The 18,009-nt window shown below is 38.8% G+C and overlaps 1 protein-coding gene across 1 annotated transcript in view; it reads left to right on the plus strand.

Moving 5' to 3' along the window:
• The window catches only part of LOC128693378 (rabankyrin-5), a gene marked incomplete at its 5' end in the record, with an annotated part of 165,089 nt that overhangs the window by 85,514 nt on the left and 61,566 nt on the right, over nt 1-18,009 (plus strand). The window contains 1 exon segment of the mRNA XM_070097281.1: nt 4,337-4,532. Within this exon segment, the coding sequence (XP_069953382.1) occupies nt 4,337-4,532 (196 nt within the window).

An 18,009-nucleotide genomic window follows, 5' to 3' on the forward strand; every position in this document is an offset into this window, starting at 1 on the left:
TTGTAACTATCTTGAAAGGCAAAATTGATAAATGAATCTCAGCACGGTTTTACTAAGGGGCGTTCCTGTCTTATGAATTTACTAACTTTCTTCACTAAGGTATTTGAGGAGGTAGATCATGGTACTGAATATGATATTGTGTATATGGACTTCAGTAAGGCTTTCAATAGAGTTCTACATCAGAGCCTTTCGAGGAAACTTAAGGCACACGGAATAGGAGGAGAAATTTTTTCCCGGGTAGAGGCATGGTTGACAAATAGGCAGCAGAGAGTTTGCATAAATGGGGAGAAATCAGAATGGGGGTACGTCACAAGCGGTGTTTCTCAGGGGTCAGTGTTGGGCCCGTTGTTCACATTCTACATAAACGACACAGATGAAGGAATAAATAGCGACATGACATGAGCAAATTTGCTGATGACACCAAAATAGGCCGTCCAATTCATTCTAATGAGGACATTAGAGCACTTCCAGGATGATTTGAATAGACTGATGCAATGGTCGGAGAAGTGGCAGATGCAGTTCGAGATAGACAAATGCAAAGTTCTAAATGTTGGACAGGAAAATAACTATGCCACATATAAACTAAATAATGTAGATCTTAATATTACAGATTGTGAAAAGGATTTAGGAGTTCTGATTAGCAGTAATCTGAAACCAAGACAACAGTGCATTAGTGTTTGCAATAAAGCTAACAGAATTCTTGGCTTCATATCAAGAAGTATAAATAATGGAATTCCTCAGGTTGTTCTTCTACTCTATATATCTTTGGTTAGGCCTCATTTAGGTTATGCTGCACAGTTTTGGTCACCTTATTAGAGAATGGATACAAATGCACTGGGAAACATACGAAGGAGGATGACAAAGTTGATCCCATGTATCCCATGATCCTTATGAGGATAGACTGAGGGCCCTGAATCTGCACTCTCTAGAAAGGCATAGAATTTGGGGGATATGATTGAGGTGTATAAATGGAAGACAGGAATTAATAAAGGGGATGTAAATAGCGTGCTAAAAATATCTAACATAGACAGGACTTGCAGCAATTGTTTTAAATTGAAAAAAAATCAGATTCAGGAAGGATATAGGAAAACACTGGTTTGGTAATAGAGTTGTGGGTGAGTGGAACAAACTCCCGAGCACCGTCATAGAAGCTAAGACGTTGTGTAGTTTTAAAAATAGGTTGGATAAATACATAAGTGAGTGTGGGTGGGTGTGAGTTGGACCTGACTAGCTCATGCTTCTAGGTTAGATGCCGTGCTCCTCCCTTAAGTAACATGTCTGACCTGACTAGGTCAAGGCATTGACTTAAGCCGGTGGGAGATTTGGACCTGCCTCGCATAGGCCAGTGGGCCTGTTGCAGTGTTCCTCCTTTCTTATGTTCTTATGTTCATAAGAAAAAAAAAATTTTTTATTATTTTTTTTTAATTTTTCGACCCTGAGTGGGAGTTCAGGATCGAGGGTCTTGACCCTCAAAGGGTTAATTAATGACCACCAAACAGTATTACAGTGGAACCTCAGTTTTCGTGATTAATCCTTTCTAAAAGTCTGACGAAAACCAAATTGTACGAAAACTGAAACAATATTTCCCATAAATAATGTAAATCCAATTAATCCATTCCAGACACCCAAAAATATTAAGAAAAAATACATTTTAAAGAGAATAACTATAGTTTTATATACAGAAAACAATGAGAAACAAAAATAAATGACTAATGAATGGATAAATGAACATTTAGCATTACTTTTATCTTTTTTGAAGACTCTTGGTGGCCTATGGAAGATGACGAGGGGGGGAGAGGGATGAGGAGAGGTTATTGTTTGGAAGGGGAATCCCCTTCCATAAGGACTTCAGGTATCAAGGCCCTATCTGGGGTTACTTCCTTTCTTTGTCTTTTACTGGCACTAAGACCAGCTTGAGAGTCACTGGACCCCTGTTACAAAAAAAATCTGTCCAAAGAGTTCTGTTTCTGGCATCTCTAATATTTGCCTAAACTGGGACAAGGCATTGTCATTGAACATGTTGGAGACTCAGTTTGCAACAGCTTTGTTAGGGTGATATTTTTCCACAAAACTTTGCAACTCACTCCACTTTGCACACATGTCCTTAATCACTGAAGAAGGCACATTCTCTCCTCTCTCTTCCTCCTCCTCTGAAGCAATTCCTTCAGCTGTGGTCTGTTGCAGTTCCAGTTCTAGGTTTTGCAGCTTTTCAGTGGTTAGCTCTTCCCTGTGGTCATCCATCAACTCTTCCACACCCTGGCCACTCATGTTCAACCCTGTGGACTTCCCCAAAGACACAGTAGATTCCACAATAGGCATAGGGTCATCAAGGTCAGCCTCAAACCCTTCAAAATCCTTCTTGAGGACACATTCTGGCCACAGTTTTCTCCAAGCAGAATTCATTGTCCTGGAAGCCATTCTCTGCCAAGCCTTATTTATAAGGCTTATGCAACTGAGGATATTGAAGTGATTCCTTCAGAACTCTCTTAGGGTCAATTTAGTGTCCGAGGTCACTTCAAAGCACCTTTGAAACAGTGCTTTGGTGTAGAGTGTTTTTGAAGTTTGAAATGACCCGCTGGTCCATGGGCCGGATGAGAGGAGTGGTATTAGGGGGCAAGAACTTCACTGTGATGAAACTATTCTCCTCCAACAATTGGTCTTCCAAGTCTGGGGGATAAGCAGGAGCATTGTCCATTACCAGGAGGCACTTTGAGTGGTGATTGATTTTCCAGGAGGTATTTCTTCACATTCAGGCCAAACACTTCATTGACCCACTCAATGAAAATTTACCTCATGACCCATGCCTAATTGTTAGCCATCCACATCACACACAATTTACTCTTGATGACATTGTTTTTCTTGAACACTCGGGGATTTTCAGAGTGATACACCAGTAAAGGCTTCACTTTGAAATCCCCACTAGCATTACCACAGAACAAGAGAGTTAGCCTATCCTTCATAGGCTTGTGTCCTGGCAGCACCTTTTCCTCCTGTGTGATGTAGGTCCTCTTTGGCATTTTCTTCCAAAAGAAGCCTGTTTGTCACAATTGAAAACTTGTTGGGGAAGGAATCCTTCAGCCTCTACGCACTCCTTGAATTCATCAACGAATTCTTTGTCCCCACGTTTGTCCAGATTTGCAGCCTTCGCCAGGATGGAACTGATCGTTGATGCAGACTTCCCGTACATCCTGGCGAGATCAGCCATGCATACGCCACTTTTGTACTTTGCTATGAGTTCTTTCTTGAATTCTATCATGTTTCTTGCCTTCTTTAACAATGGGCTGGCACTTGGAACTTTATTTTCCCCCATGGTGGCTTATTTAGCAGTCGCACTCAATAAACAAGCACAAAAAACAATGGATTATTACGAAATGTTTCAGATGAACTCACTGAGTGATTCTCACTCTACGAGAAACAAAGGCAGACTGAGTCACGAATGCATGGGATGCTTTGTGTGGCACTAGAGTGGCCGAGTCACACAGATGTGTTTGGTACGGACCATTTTCAACTCTACGAAAAACGAATGGATGTACAAAAACTGGGACAAAATTTTGACAAAAAGAGTCATAGAAAACCGAATCCTACAAAAACTGGGGCATATGAAAACCAAGGTTCCATTGTACATCAAAGAAAAATAGACATTTTGGCTGTTCTCGCTGTACTAATGCTAGTTGTGGTAAAGAGTACTCACATGATTTACACATGGTCATCACATGGAGGGGCATCCAGAGCATCTCTGTGAGATTCGTCAGGCCAAGGCGATAGTCCAACATCTCTTGATGAATTGTTTGTTTATCAGAGAGCATGGTAACTTTATTTCCGATGTCTTCTCCAACATTTTGACATACTTATTTTGTTCGCCCTTCTCTCTGATGGGAGAACCCTCATGGCTGAATGGTAGAGCATGAGTTCTGTTATTCTTGTACAGTGTAGTACACGAGAATTGAAATGCAGAAGTTGTGAGGAAAATTTTCAAGAGTGTCCTGATGCAAAAAGGAGGAATGTTTCTCTTGGCTCACAGCTCATGTTGCCATCCATTCTTCTGTTTATTTATTGACAATTCTCTCTCTAACTGGCACTAATTTACTTTATCAACTGAGAGCTATTTTTCCTTCCTTCCTCTATGCTAATGTTCTTTATTTAACACCTCTACCATTTTCTCTTTATCATCTCTTTTTGCCTCTGCCATATAGCACTGAATAACCCTTATGATTTTAATGTTTTCTGTGAATATAACAGTATATACTGTATTTTAATCATTTAATATTATTTTTGTCTTCATATTTGTATGTGTAAATGTAATAAATTAATGTTTTCCATGTATTTTCATGAGTAGGTCAGAAATGATTGTCAGAAATTTACTACTGGCTGGCAGTGGAGCTATCCATGATCTAACACCACAGAAGCAGACCGTCTTACACTTAGCAGCAGCACACGATCATCCACATCTAGCCTCCATTTTCATTGAGAATGGTGTTCGTGTTGATTCTGTGGATGACAACCTCAACAATGCTCTTCATGTTGCAGTCAAGGTTTGTAAAATGTGTCTAATTTTATACATCTAAACAAAAGTTGTTATAACCAACTCTGTGAGTTGTTGAAAGCTGTAGGGGATGGGGCCCCTTGTGGCCTATTAGGAATACAACCTACACACTCACATCAGCATGTGCATCTCTGGTTCCTAGCATGGTTTATCTTGCACTGATACACTCACCTATACCTTTGATATACCTTTGAAGAGTTTTGAGAGTTTCACTACACTCTGAGCCCAGCCATGGGCCAGGCTCATCTGGTGCTTGCCTAGGCAATGAGGCTGTTGCTGTTGGAGGCCCGCTACCCTATATATCCATCACAGCCTGGTTGATCTGGCACCTGGTGAAGATACTTGCCCAGTTTCCTCTTGAAGGCTTCTACACTTGTTCCAACCATGTTTCTGATATTTTCTGGTGAGATGTAGAATAGTCTGGGACCCTGAATGTTGATACAGTTTTCCCTTATTGTCCCAACTGCACCCCTGCTCCTCACTGGGTTTATTTTGCACTTCCTCCCATATCTCTCACTATAGTATGTTGTTATGGCAGTGTGCAGATTTGGGACCAGGCTCTCGAGAACTTTCATGTATCTCTCTCTCCTCCGCTCCAGTTAGTACATGTTCAAGACTTGAAGGCGTTTCCAGTAATTTAGGTGTTTTTCTGGTTCAGTGTGAGCCGCAAATGATCTCTGTATTTGTTCTAGCTCTGATATTTCTCTTGCTTTGAATGGGGTCATCAGCACTGAGGAACTCATTGAGGCTGCTCTCCTCATACCTCTGTTTGCATGTTGTTATTTCTGTGGACATGCTAAAATATCCAAAGATGAGCAATAAAATGGCTACCAGAGCTTAAAGAAGACAGACTAGAAGTACTGGATAAACTGTCTTTGGATGATATGAGCAACACAGCAGACAAGATAATTAAATTCAGGATTGTAACAAAATACAGGTCCTCCATCACAAATCCAGCATCATTGGGACCTGTAGTGTGCCAGATTATTGAGTTCGTTGGATTACAGAGTGGTTAGGTTAGAATACACTTAATAAAATTAACAAGCTTAACTTACACAAAGTTCATTGAACATTGCCAAAAATCGAACATTTCCGCTACTTTGAGCTCAATTTCAAGGTACTTTTCATTGTGAAACCAATCAAAATCATATCTATTTCTGTAAGATATCTTCCATTCTATCAAATGAGACCAAAAAAAATGAGAATACAACCATAAAAGCCATACAAAAATATACCTCAAAGAGGCAGCTAATGGCTGAGAAGTGAAGTCCCTTATTTATTGTCTGTTTTTTTTTTTTTTTTATTTTTAGTGTACGTTAAGAAGCATCCTTTCCATCATACATTGCTTAAGTTTCAATAAGATAGCCCAACAAACAACTGAGAAAAAAAAATATTTACCATAAATCATATATGGCAAGCCCAAACCAGGTGCTGGAAATGAGTTACTTTGTCTGACTTTTTTGGGTTATCTTAGGTTCTTTATACATATGCTGCTATGTATGACAATCTATGTAACTGTATTTGTGTATACCTGAATAAACTTAATTATTTACTTACTTCTAGTCTGTCGACACAAGAAACCGCCCATTCACCTATTTCAACTACCCAATAAAGTGGTCAGAAATTGGCAATTTGGCCAATTTCACATAAATTTCAACAGATGCCAATTTCAAAATAGGGTCAAGAATAAACAATGTAGAAATTCCTGGCACTAAAATAACATTTTCTCTGTTTATTAGTCATGGCTCCAGGCCCCTCTTATATTACATGTACTCTTGCTTACAATTTGGAATTTTTATTAACACAACAAAAATAGAAGATTTACTGTTATGCAGACTACTGCATTATTGTAATAATTGTATAAATAATGTCAACCCATTCTTGACTGCGTATTGGAATTTGGACTGGCAGACACACATGTATTAGACAGTGATGCTAAGGAATGGAATATTTCTGCTACTGTGAGTGCAATTTCAAGGTCCTTTTCATCTTGAAAGCAATCAAAATCATATATATTTCTGTAATATATCTTCATTCTATCAAATGAGACAAAAAAAACGAGATTACAACCATAAAAACCATGTGAAAATATACCACTGTGGGACCGCTAATAGCTTAGAAGTGAAGTCAGTTATTTATGGTCTGATTTCTTTCATTTTTGGTGTATGTTAAGAACTATCTTCTCATCATTCATTGCCCAAGTTTCATTTAGATAGCTCAACAAACAACTGAGAGAAAAAATAATTATAATAATAATATCTTTATTTACTACACGTACATGTACATGGTATACAGGCCCAGCTGACATCAGTGACATACTACGATATAGGAAGCCCCTAGTTATGCTAAGCACTTCAGGCAATTTAGGTCAGTGTCCCAGGATAAGACCTACACCAGTCCACTAACACCCAGGTACCCATTTACTGATGTGTGAATATAGACAACAGGTGTAAAGAAACATGCCCAGTGTTTCTACCCTGGCTGGGAATCGAATGTTTACCAAAAATAATATATGGCTAGCCCAAGCCAGGTACTAGAAATAAACCACTTTGACTTTTTTGGGTTATCCTAGGTTCTCTACACATGCTGCTATGTGTGATAATCTATGCAGAGAAAATAGCTTTTTTGTTTCAGTTTTATGGTGCAGTACGAGTGTATATCATAGTTAGCCCTGTGCTATACTTTGTTTTTTCTAATACAGTAGGGCCCCACTTATACAGCAGGTTAGGTTCCAGGCTACTGCCGGAAAGCAGAACGCCATTTTTTCCACTTATAAATGTATATAAATGCCAGGTAACAAGTTTACACTAACATATATTATATTAGGAATAGAACTAAGCATTAAAAACAATAGAAGATAAAATACACACACAGTACACCCATTACTTACCTTAAAATATTTGTAGTCTTAATGTAGGGTAAGAGGTGAGTTTAATTTGTAGGAAGTCAGGTCTGGGAAGTATGGTAGCCAGCCAGGTCAGCCTACCCCACCTGCACGTAATATACTACGATATTTAATTAAAGCTTCCCAGAGCGATAAAATACATATACAATACATGTACATTCATTAATTACCTTAAAATATATGTAGCCTTAACGGAGGGTGAGAGGTGAGCTTTATTTGTAGGAAGTCAGGTTTGGGAAGTATGGGTAGTCAGGAAGGGCAGCCCTCCCCACCTCACCCACATGTAATGTAAACAAATTAGATGAATGTGTTTGGTTTTCATCACTTTACATTGTGTACAAGTTGTCTCCATGTTGATACAGTAGAATAAATAAAGAGAAACACTCCCATTCTCATGTAACACCATTTTTAGAAGAAATGACCCCCCTGAGTGAAGGCATACTTAGGTACAGGTACACATATGTATAATTCTTCTTCTTTCAACGTACCAGGCATATCCCACTGAGGTGGGATGGCCCAAAAGGAAAAATGAAAGTTTCTCCTTTTATATTTAGTAATATATACAGGAGAAGAGGATACTAGCCCCTTGCTCCCGGCAGTTTAGTCGCCTCTAATGACACGCATGGACTTATGGAGGAAGAATTCTGTTCTACTTCCCCATGGAGTTAAGAGGAAATAAACAAGAACAAGAACTAGAAAGAAAATAGAAGAAAACCCAGAGGGGTATGTATATATATGCTTGTACATGTATGTGTAGTGTGACCTAAGTGTAAGTAGAAGTAGCAAGATGTACCTGAAATCTTGCATGTTTAAGAGACAGGAAAAAGGACACCAGCAATCTTACCATCATGTAAAACAATTACAGGCTTTTATTTTACACTCACTTGGCAGAACGGTAGTACCTCCCTGGGCGGTTGCTGTCTACCAACCTACTACCTAGAATATGTATAATTATCAGTTATAATAATAATGTAGGTATGTAATCTGCCTGGGCTACATACCTATACCTACCTACATAGCTACGCAATATTTAATGTGGCCCAGAGCCATATTATTACCATCGACATACCATGCTCACAGAGTTTAATTGTTTCTAACAACTACCTTTAGATGCCATCATAAACAAAGGGAGAAGTAATGAATAATTCATGCTGAGAATTGTAAACAAAAGCGTTATGTATTAAGGGAAGTGATGTAATGTTTTCCCTCTGCCCGGCTACCACACCTCCATTGTATATAAACATAAAATGTTTATATGCTATGTAATGTGTTTCTTATATAATTTTTAAGAAAATATCATAGATGGATTAATGAAAATGTCTATGACTTCCAGCAAGCGTGCGTGAGCGTGTTAGATAGGAGTGAATGGAGACGAATGATACTTGGGACCTGACGATCTGTTGGAGTGTGAGCAGGGTAATATTTAGTGAAGGGATTCAGGGAAACCGGTTATTTTCATATAGTCAGACTTGAGTCCTGGAAATGGGAAGTACAATGCCTGCACTTTAAAGGAGGGGTTTGGGATATTGGCAGTTTGGAGGGATATGTTGTGTATCTTTATACGTATATGCTTCTAATCTAAGCTGTTGTATTCTGAGCACCTCTGCAAAAGCAGTGATAATGTGTGAGTGTGGTGAAAGTGTTGAATGATGATGAAAGTATTTTCTTTTTGGGGATTTTCTTTCTTTTTTGGGTCACCCTGCCTCGGTGGGAGACGACCGACTTGTTAAAAAAAAAAAAAAAAAAAAAAAGTCTATATAAAAGTAAAGTAAGACATTTAATGTGCCCAAGAGTGATTATTATTATTAGTATTACGTAATGTTTTCTCTCCACCCGGCAACCACACCTCCATTGCATATAAACAGCATGTTTATATGCTATGGAGGTGTTTCTTATATAATTTTGAAGAAAATATCTTAGATGGATTTATGAAAATGTCTATATTGACATAAAATTAGACATTTAATGTGCCCAAGAGTGATTGTTATTACATAATAGATAGATGTCCTCATGGAGAATGTAAACAAACTATGTGGTGTGCGCCTTATTTGAAAGACCACTTGCCATATAGAAAGTTTTGGTCATAATTTGAGATTGGCATATTAGCTGAACACCGTAAGGTGAAACGCCAAAAAGTTAGGCCCTACTGTGGTATGAGCCCCCAAGACAGGGATAGGAGAATGGTACTTGTATCCCATATCTTCTTCGAACCTCTGTCGAACTGCTCGGTATTATGCCAAATATTATTCATTCTGGAGTATTTAACATGTTTTTATGTTATTTATATTGTTTATTATTGTTTATTTAGTCCCTTATATGTTTTCTCCTTTATTTTAGCTTTATATAACTATCCTAGTTTATATATTCACAATTGTTAAAATAATCAAGGTGCTATTCTTAGGTGCTAAAGTAGAATAAGTTCACAATTTTGCCATTATATTCCAAAGCTCATTTTTTTGATTACCACTTTATTGGTCACCACAACCTATATTAGTCCCTTTTATATTATAATTTTATACTATAATTCTAACTTTAAAAAATTACCTTTATAGTACTACCTACTATCATATTCCCAAGCTCCACTATTTGATCATCACTTTATTTGTATTAGTCCCTTAGCTCATTATTTTACATTTGTTAAATAATCCAGGTGCTATTTTTTAGCTTAAGACTATTTACTTTGTTTTATACTTAATTCAAACTATAGATTCACTACAAATCTTATGATTACAAGCATTGATCCTGATACCAACCTCTTATTTAATGACTTAAATGAATCAAACAGTAACTGTAATTACTACACTGCAGAACAATCAAAGGCACTTCTCAGTGCCAACAACAACATAACTATATTTAACTACAATATCAGATCTTTAAGCAAGCATTACGATGACCTCATAGCATTACTAAATTCCTTACATGCCAATATGTCCATCATTACACTAACTGAAACCTGGCTAAAGCCTGATAGTACAGATGTCTATGCCATTCCTGGTTACACAGCCATACACAACTGTAGGCCAGATCAACAAGGGGGTGGCACAGCCATATACTACTCAGACCAACTAGAATGTATCACTAATACTTGCACAAGGGATGAACATGGGGAATATATAATAGCTAAATTCAAATCAAAGTACCTACAAAAACCTCTCACATTGATAAACATCTACAGAGTTCCACAGTCAAACATTAGCCAATTTAGTCAAAATCTGGGAAGTATGATAACTGATGCACGCATGAACAAAGATCACTTACTACTCTCAGGTGACTTCAATATAAATCTCCTGCAAGACCAGGACCCACACGTTACTGAATTCACAAACACAATGAGTAACTGTATGTTACTACCAACAGTAACAAAACCTACAAGAGTTACAGAGACTAGTGTTTCCCTACTTGACCACATCTGGACCAACACCATATCCCCTTTAAAATCAGGCATAATTACAGATAATACCACAGACCACTACCCTACTTTCCTCATAACAACTCTTGGTAAACTACCCCAAGACACTACTAAAGTCACCTTCAGACTTCACAATGAGGCAGCCATTAATAACTTCACAACAGCAATAGCAAACATTGATTGGCACACTGAGCTAGAAACCTATACAGATATTGACGAATGTATTAATAATTTTCTAAAAAAAACCCAATACCTCTATAACAAGCACTGCCCTAAAAAAACTAAACAGATGACAGCAAAGAGACTGAACAGTCCCTGGCTAACACCCAGCATTCTCAAATCCATAAATACAAAACACCAATATGAAAAACAGTACAGAATGGGTCACATAACCAGAGACCAAACAAAACGTTACTCGTCAGTCCTAACCAGCCTGATAAGAAGGGCAAAAAAATTGTATTATGAGAACAGATTATCCAACTTACGAGGTGATATAAAAAAGACCTGGAAAACCCTATCAGAAATTCTGGGAACAAAAAAGATATCACGAAATAGCGAAATAAAATTAGCAAAAACAGATGAACCCCAACTCCCACCAACAGAAACAGCAAACAGACTCAATGATTTCTTCTCCGCTATAGGACAAAACCTTACCAATAAAATCCCAAGCTCAGATACCCCACCAAATGACTACCTCACCGGCAACTACCCGAACACACTGTTCCTAGCTCCGACTAACCCATACGAAGTCTCCCTTATTATCAACGCACTAAAAAACAAGGCAGGAGATTTAAATACCTTATATACAAAAAAGTGTCACAAGTGCTATCACCAATCATTGCAACACTCTTTAACAAATCCATTGAATCCTCCACCTTCCCTACAGTACTCAAAATAGCAAGGGTCACCCCGATCCACAAAGGAGGAGACCAAACAGAGTTGAATAACTATAGGCCAATATCCAACTTACACCCTCTCTCAAAAATCTTCGAAAAATTAATTCATAAACGAATCTACTCCTACCTTATCTCCCAAAACATACTCAACCCCTGCCAATTTGGATTCAGGCCTAATAAAAATACTAATGATGCTATTATACACATGCTAGAACATATATACACTGCAATAGAGAAAAAAGAAGTCCCACTGGGGATCTTCATTGACTTACGTAAAGCTTTTGATACAGTTGACCATGACTTGCTCCACGTAAAATTGTCACACTATGGTATAAGAGGGCACTCCCTCAACTACCTCAAGTCTTAGCTCAGCAACAGAAGCCAATATGTGTACGCAAATGGGGCAAACTCTTCTGCACAACCAATTACAGTTGGTGTCCCACAGGGAAGTGTCCTTGGCCCTCTTCTCTTTCTCCTATACATAAATGACCTTCCAAATGCTTCGCAATTACTCAAACCCACACTATTTGCAGATGACACTACATATGTCTTCTCTCACCCGAGCCCAGTCACGCTAGCCAATACTGTAAATACCGAATTACAGAAAATATCTACCTGGATGAGGACTAACAAACTTACACTAAACATTGACAAAACCTACTTCATTCAGTTTGGTAACAGAGCTACAGATGTCCCTCTTAACATAATGATAAATGGATCACCTATCACAAAACTAACAGAGGGAAAATTCTTAGGAATCCACCTTGATAATAGACTCAAATTTCATACACATATACATCAAATTTCTAAGAAAATTTCCAAGACTGTAGGCATACTATCGAAGATACGGTACTATGTTCCACAGTCAGCCCTCCTGGCCCTATATCACTCTCTTATTTACCCCTATCTCACCTATGGAATTTGTGCATGGGGCTCAACAACAATTAACCATCTCAGACCACTAATTACCCAACAAAAGGCTGCAGTTAGAATGATAACAAATTCTCACTACAGGCAGCACACTCCACCAATATTCAATACACTAAACCTACTCACCATACAAAACATCCATACTTATTACTGCACCTATTACATACATAGAACACTTAACTAGGTAGTAGGTTGGTAGACAGCAACCACCCAGGGAAGTACTACCGTCCTGCCAGATGACTGTGAAACAAAAACCTGTAACTGTTTTGCATGATGGTAGGATTGCTGGTTTTCTTTTTCTGTCTCATAAACACGCTAGATAACAGGGATATCTTGCTACTCCTACTTACACTTTGGTCACACTTCACAGACACGCACATGCATATATATATATACATACATCTAGGTTTTTCTCCTTATTCTAAATAGCTCTTGTTCTTTTTTATTTCTTCTATTGTCCATGGGGAAGTGGAAAAGAATCTTTCCTCCGTAAGCCATGCGTGTCGTATGAGGCGACTAAAATGCCGGGAGCAATGGGCTAGTAACCCCTTCTCCTGTATACATTTACTAAAAAAGAGAAGAAGAAAAACTTTATAAAACTGGGTTGTTTAAATGTGCGTGGATGTAGTGCGGATGACAAGAAACAGATGATTGCTGATGTTATGAATGAAAAGAAGTTGGATGTCCTGGCTCTAAGCGAAACAAAGCTGAAGGGGGTAGGAGAGTTTCAGTGGGGGGAAATAAATGGGATTAAATCTGGAGTATCTGAGAGAGTTAGAGCAAAGGAAGGGGTAGCAGTAATGTTAAATGATCAGTTATGGAAGGAGAAAAGAGAATATGAATGTGTAAATTCGAGAATTATGTGGATTAAAGTAAAGGTTGGATGCGAGAAGTGGGTCATAATAAGCGTGTATGCACCTGGAGAAGAGAGGAATGCAGAGGAGAGAGAGAGATTTTGGGAGATGTTAAGTGAATGTATAGGAGCCTTTGAACCAAGTGAGAGAGTAATTGTGGTAGGGGACCTGAATGCTAAAGTAGGAGAAACTTTTAGAGAGGGTGTGGTAGGTAAGTTTGGGGTGCCAGGTGTAAATGATAATGGGAGCCCTTTGATTGAACTTTGTATAGAAAGGGGTTTAGTTATAGGTAATACATATTTTAAGAAAAAGAGGATAAATAAGTATACACGATATGATGTAGGGCGAAATGACAGTAGTTTGTTGGATTATGTATTAGTAGATAAAAGACTGTTGAGTAGACTTCAGGATGTACATGTTTATCGAGGGGCCACAGATATATCAGATCACTTTCTAGTTGTAGCTACACTGAGAGTAAAAGGTAGATGGGATACAAGGAGAATAGAAGCATCAGGGAAGAGAGAGGTGAAGGTTTATAAACTAAAAGAGGAGGCAGTTAGGGTAAGATATAAACAGCTATTGGAGGATAGATGGGCTAATGAGAGCATAGGCAATGGGGTCGAAGAGGAATGGGGTAGGTTTAAAAATGTAGTGTTACAGTGTTCAGCAGAAGTTTGTGGTTACAGGAAAGTGGGTGCAGGAGGGAAGAGGAGCGATTGGTGGAATGATGATGTAAAGAGAGTAGTAAGGGAGAAAAAGTTAGCATATGAGAAGTTTTTACAAAGTAGAAGTGATGCAAGGAGGGAAGAGTATATGGAGAAAAAGAGAGAGGTTAAGAGAGTGGTGAAGCAATGTAAAAAGAGAGCAAATGAGAGAGTGGGTGAGCTGTTATCAACAAATTTTGTTGAAAATAAGAAAAAGTTTTGGAGTGAGATTAACAAGTTAAGGAAGCCTAGAGAACAAATGGATTTGTCAGTTAAAAATAGGAGAGGAGAGTTATTAAATGGAGAGTTAGAGGTATTGGGAAGATGGAGGGAATATTTTGAGGAATTGTTAAATGTTGATGAAGATAGGGAAGCTGTGATTTCGTGTATAGGGCAAGGAGGAATAACATCTTGTAGGAGTGAGGAAGAGCCAGTTGTGAGTGTGGGGGAAGTTCGTGAGGCAGTAGGTAAAATGAAAGGGGGTAAGGCAGCCGGGATTGATGGGATAAAGATAGAAATGTTAAAAGCAGGTGGGGATATAGTTTTGGAGTGGTTGGTGCAATTATTTAATAAATGTATGGAAGAGGGTAAGGTACCTAGGGATTGGCAGAGAGCATGCATAGTTCCTTTGTATAAAGGCAAAGGGGATAAAAGAGAGTGCAAAAATTATAGGGGGATAAGTCTGTTGAGTGTACCTGGTAAAGTGTATGGTAGAGTTATAATTGAAAGAATTAAGAGTAAGACGGAGAATAGGATAGCAGATGAACAAGGAGGCTTTAGGAAAGGTAGGGGGTGTGTGGACCAGGTGTTTACAGTGAAACATATAAGTGAACAGTATTTAGATAAGGCTAAAGAGGTCTTTGTGGCATTTATGGATTTGGAAAAGGCGTATGACAGGGTGGATAGGGGGGCAATGTGGCAGATGTTGCAAGTGTATGGTGTAGGAGGTAGGTTACTGAAAGCAGTGAAGAGTTTTTACGAGGATAGTGAGGCTCAAGTTAGAGTATGTAGAAAAGAGGGAAATTTTTTCCCAGTAAAAGTAGGCCTTAGACAAGGATGTGTGATGTCACCGTGGTTGTTTAATATATTTATAGATGGGGTTGTAAGAGAAGTAAATGCGAGGGTCTTGGCAAGAGGCGTGGAGTTAAAAGATAAAGAATCACACACAGGGTGGGAGTTGTCACAGCTGCTCTTTGCTGATGACACTGTGCTCTTGGGAGATTCTGAAGAGAAGCTGCAGAGATTGGTGGATGAATTTGGTAGGGTGTGCAAAAGAAGAAAATTAAAGGTGAATACAGGAAAGAGTAAGGTTATGAGGATAACAAAAAGATTAGGTGATGAAAGATTGAATATCAGATTGGAGGGAGAGAGTATGGAGGAGGTGAACGTATTCAGATATTTGGGAGTGGACGTGTCAGCGGATGGGTCTATGAAAGATGAGGTGAATCATAGAATTGATGAGGGAAAAAGAGTGAGTGGTGCACTTAGGAGTCTGTGGAGACAGAGAACTTTGTCCTTGGAGGCAAAGAGGGGAATGTATGAGAGTATAGTTTTACCAACGCTCTTATATGGGTGTGAAGCATGGGTGATGAATGTTGCAGCGAGGAGAAGGCTGGAGGCAGTGGAGATGTCATGTCTGAGGGCAATGTGTGGTGTGAATATAATGCAGAGAATTCGTAGTTTGGAAGTTAGGAGGAGGTGCGGGATTACCAAAACTGTTGTCCAGAGGGCTGAGGAAGGGTTGTTGAGGTGGTTCGGACATGTAGAGAGAATGGAGCGAAACAGAATAACTTCAAGAGTGTATCAGTCTGTAGTGGAAGGAAGGCGGGGTAGGGGTCGGCCTAGGAAGGGTTGGAGGGAGGGGGTAAAGGAGGTTTTGTGTGCGAGGGGCTTGGACTTCCAGCAGGCATGCGTGAGCGTGTTTGATAGGAGTGAATGGAGACAAATGGTTTTTAATACTTGACGTGCTGTTGGAGTGTGAGCAAAGTAACATTTATGAAGGGATTCAGGGAAACCGGCAGGCCGGACTTGAGTCCTGGAGATGGGAAGTACAGTGCCTGCACTCTGAAGGAGGGGTGTTAATGTTGCAGTTTAAAAACTGTAGTGTAAAGCACCCTTCTGGCAAGACAGTGATGGAGTGAATGATGGTGAAAGTTTTTCTTTTTCGGGCCACCCTGCCTTGGTGGGAATCGGCCAGTGTGATAATAAAAATAATAAAAATAAAAAAATAACACTTAACTCTGATATTAACCCTCCCCTCAAACATCTCCTTGCCAACCTCAACAGAACACATGACCATAACACAAGGCACAGATCACTCTTTGATGTTCCTCGTGTCCATCTCACACTATGCAAAAACTCAATGCACATAAAAGGCCCTAAAATCTGGAATTCATTACCTGTAAATATAAAAGAAACACAACCTGTTTATAAATTCAAGTCTCTTCTCAAAGATTACTTACTCACCCAAAACCAAATAAATACTGAATAACTGAACATTATAAATTGTATATCTTAAATGTTTCTCACAATTATATCACATAAATGTTAAACCTAAAACCCAATCTAACTTTATTATTTTTTAAATACACTACCTAACAGAATCACTACCTAACTGAATGCAACCATATGACCTGTCTTTGTAATACTCACTTGTGCTTTATAGTTATCTGTTTACATTAATGTTTTATCACTGATTTCATCATTGCTTAGTAGCAGCGCTTTATAGTCCTTGTGGCTTAGCGCTTCTTTTTGATTATAATAATAATAATAATCATTGCTTAGTTAATCTTAAGTTAATTTTAAGCCAGCCCGTAATGCTATGCATAGTATAAGTGGCTTTGGCATACTGCTCTTATCTGTATTTTTTTTGTACCTCTGTATGTGTGCACAAATTGGAAATAAATATTATATCAATTGTGATAGGCAAATAAGCCATAGTGTTGATATTAGCATAATAATAAAGCATAGTCCCCTGCATCACGAGACTGAGCTTATGGCAACTGACAGTGGCTTCAGAGCCACTTTTTCTTTTATTTGTTGGAACCATGGCTAGGGCTAAAAGTAAGCAGGTTATAACAATGAATGGAGAAAAAGAAATTGGAATGACTTATGCAGCAAGTAGCACCACTAAACATTACCAGCAGGTTGGTGTGGTGACCCTGGAAATTTTAAATTATGCTAGCCGAAATTAGTGCCAAATAGCTGATGGAACCAGATGTCTGATTGCCAGATTTGTGATGGCAGACCTGTATGAAAAAATTGATAAGGAAGGCTTTCTCACCCAATTAACTGGCATAAAAAAAGGCTGTATCTCAAAAATAAGGAAGAAGAGTTGCTGAAAGAATACTAGGCAGTTATAGAACAATACATATACTAATTGTTTAAAAGGGAAAATACAGTACAGTGGACCCTCGACCAGCGATGGCATCGATTAACGATAAATCTGACTAGCGATACATTTTATCGCAAAAATTTTGCCTTGATTAGCGCTAAAAAACTCGACCAACACTATTCGTTCCGTCTGAGACGCGTCCACTTCTGGCCAGTGTTTACAAGCCAGCCAGCCACCGCGGTCACTTCCAAGCATACAATCGGAACATTTCATATTATCACAGCCTTTTTAGTGATTGCACCTGCAAAATAAGTCACCATGGGCCCCAAGAAAGCTTCTAGTGCCAACCCTACAGCAAAAAGGGTGAGAATTACTATGGATATGAAGAAAGAGATCATTGCTAAGTATGAAAGTGGAGTGCATGTCTCCGAGCT

This window comes from Cherax quadricarinatus, chromosome 57, assembly GCF_038502225.1.
Source record: "Cherax quadricarinatus isolate ZL_2023a chromosome 57, ASM3850222v1, whole genome shotgun sequence".
NCBI lineage: Eukaryota > Metazoa > Arthropoda > Malacostraca > Decapoda > Parastacidae > Cherax > Cherax quadricarinatus.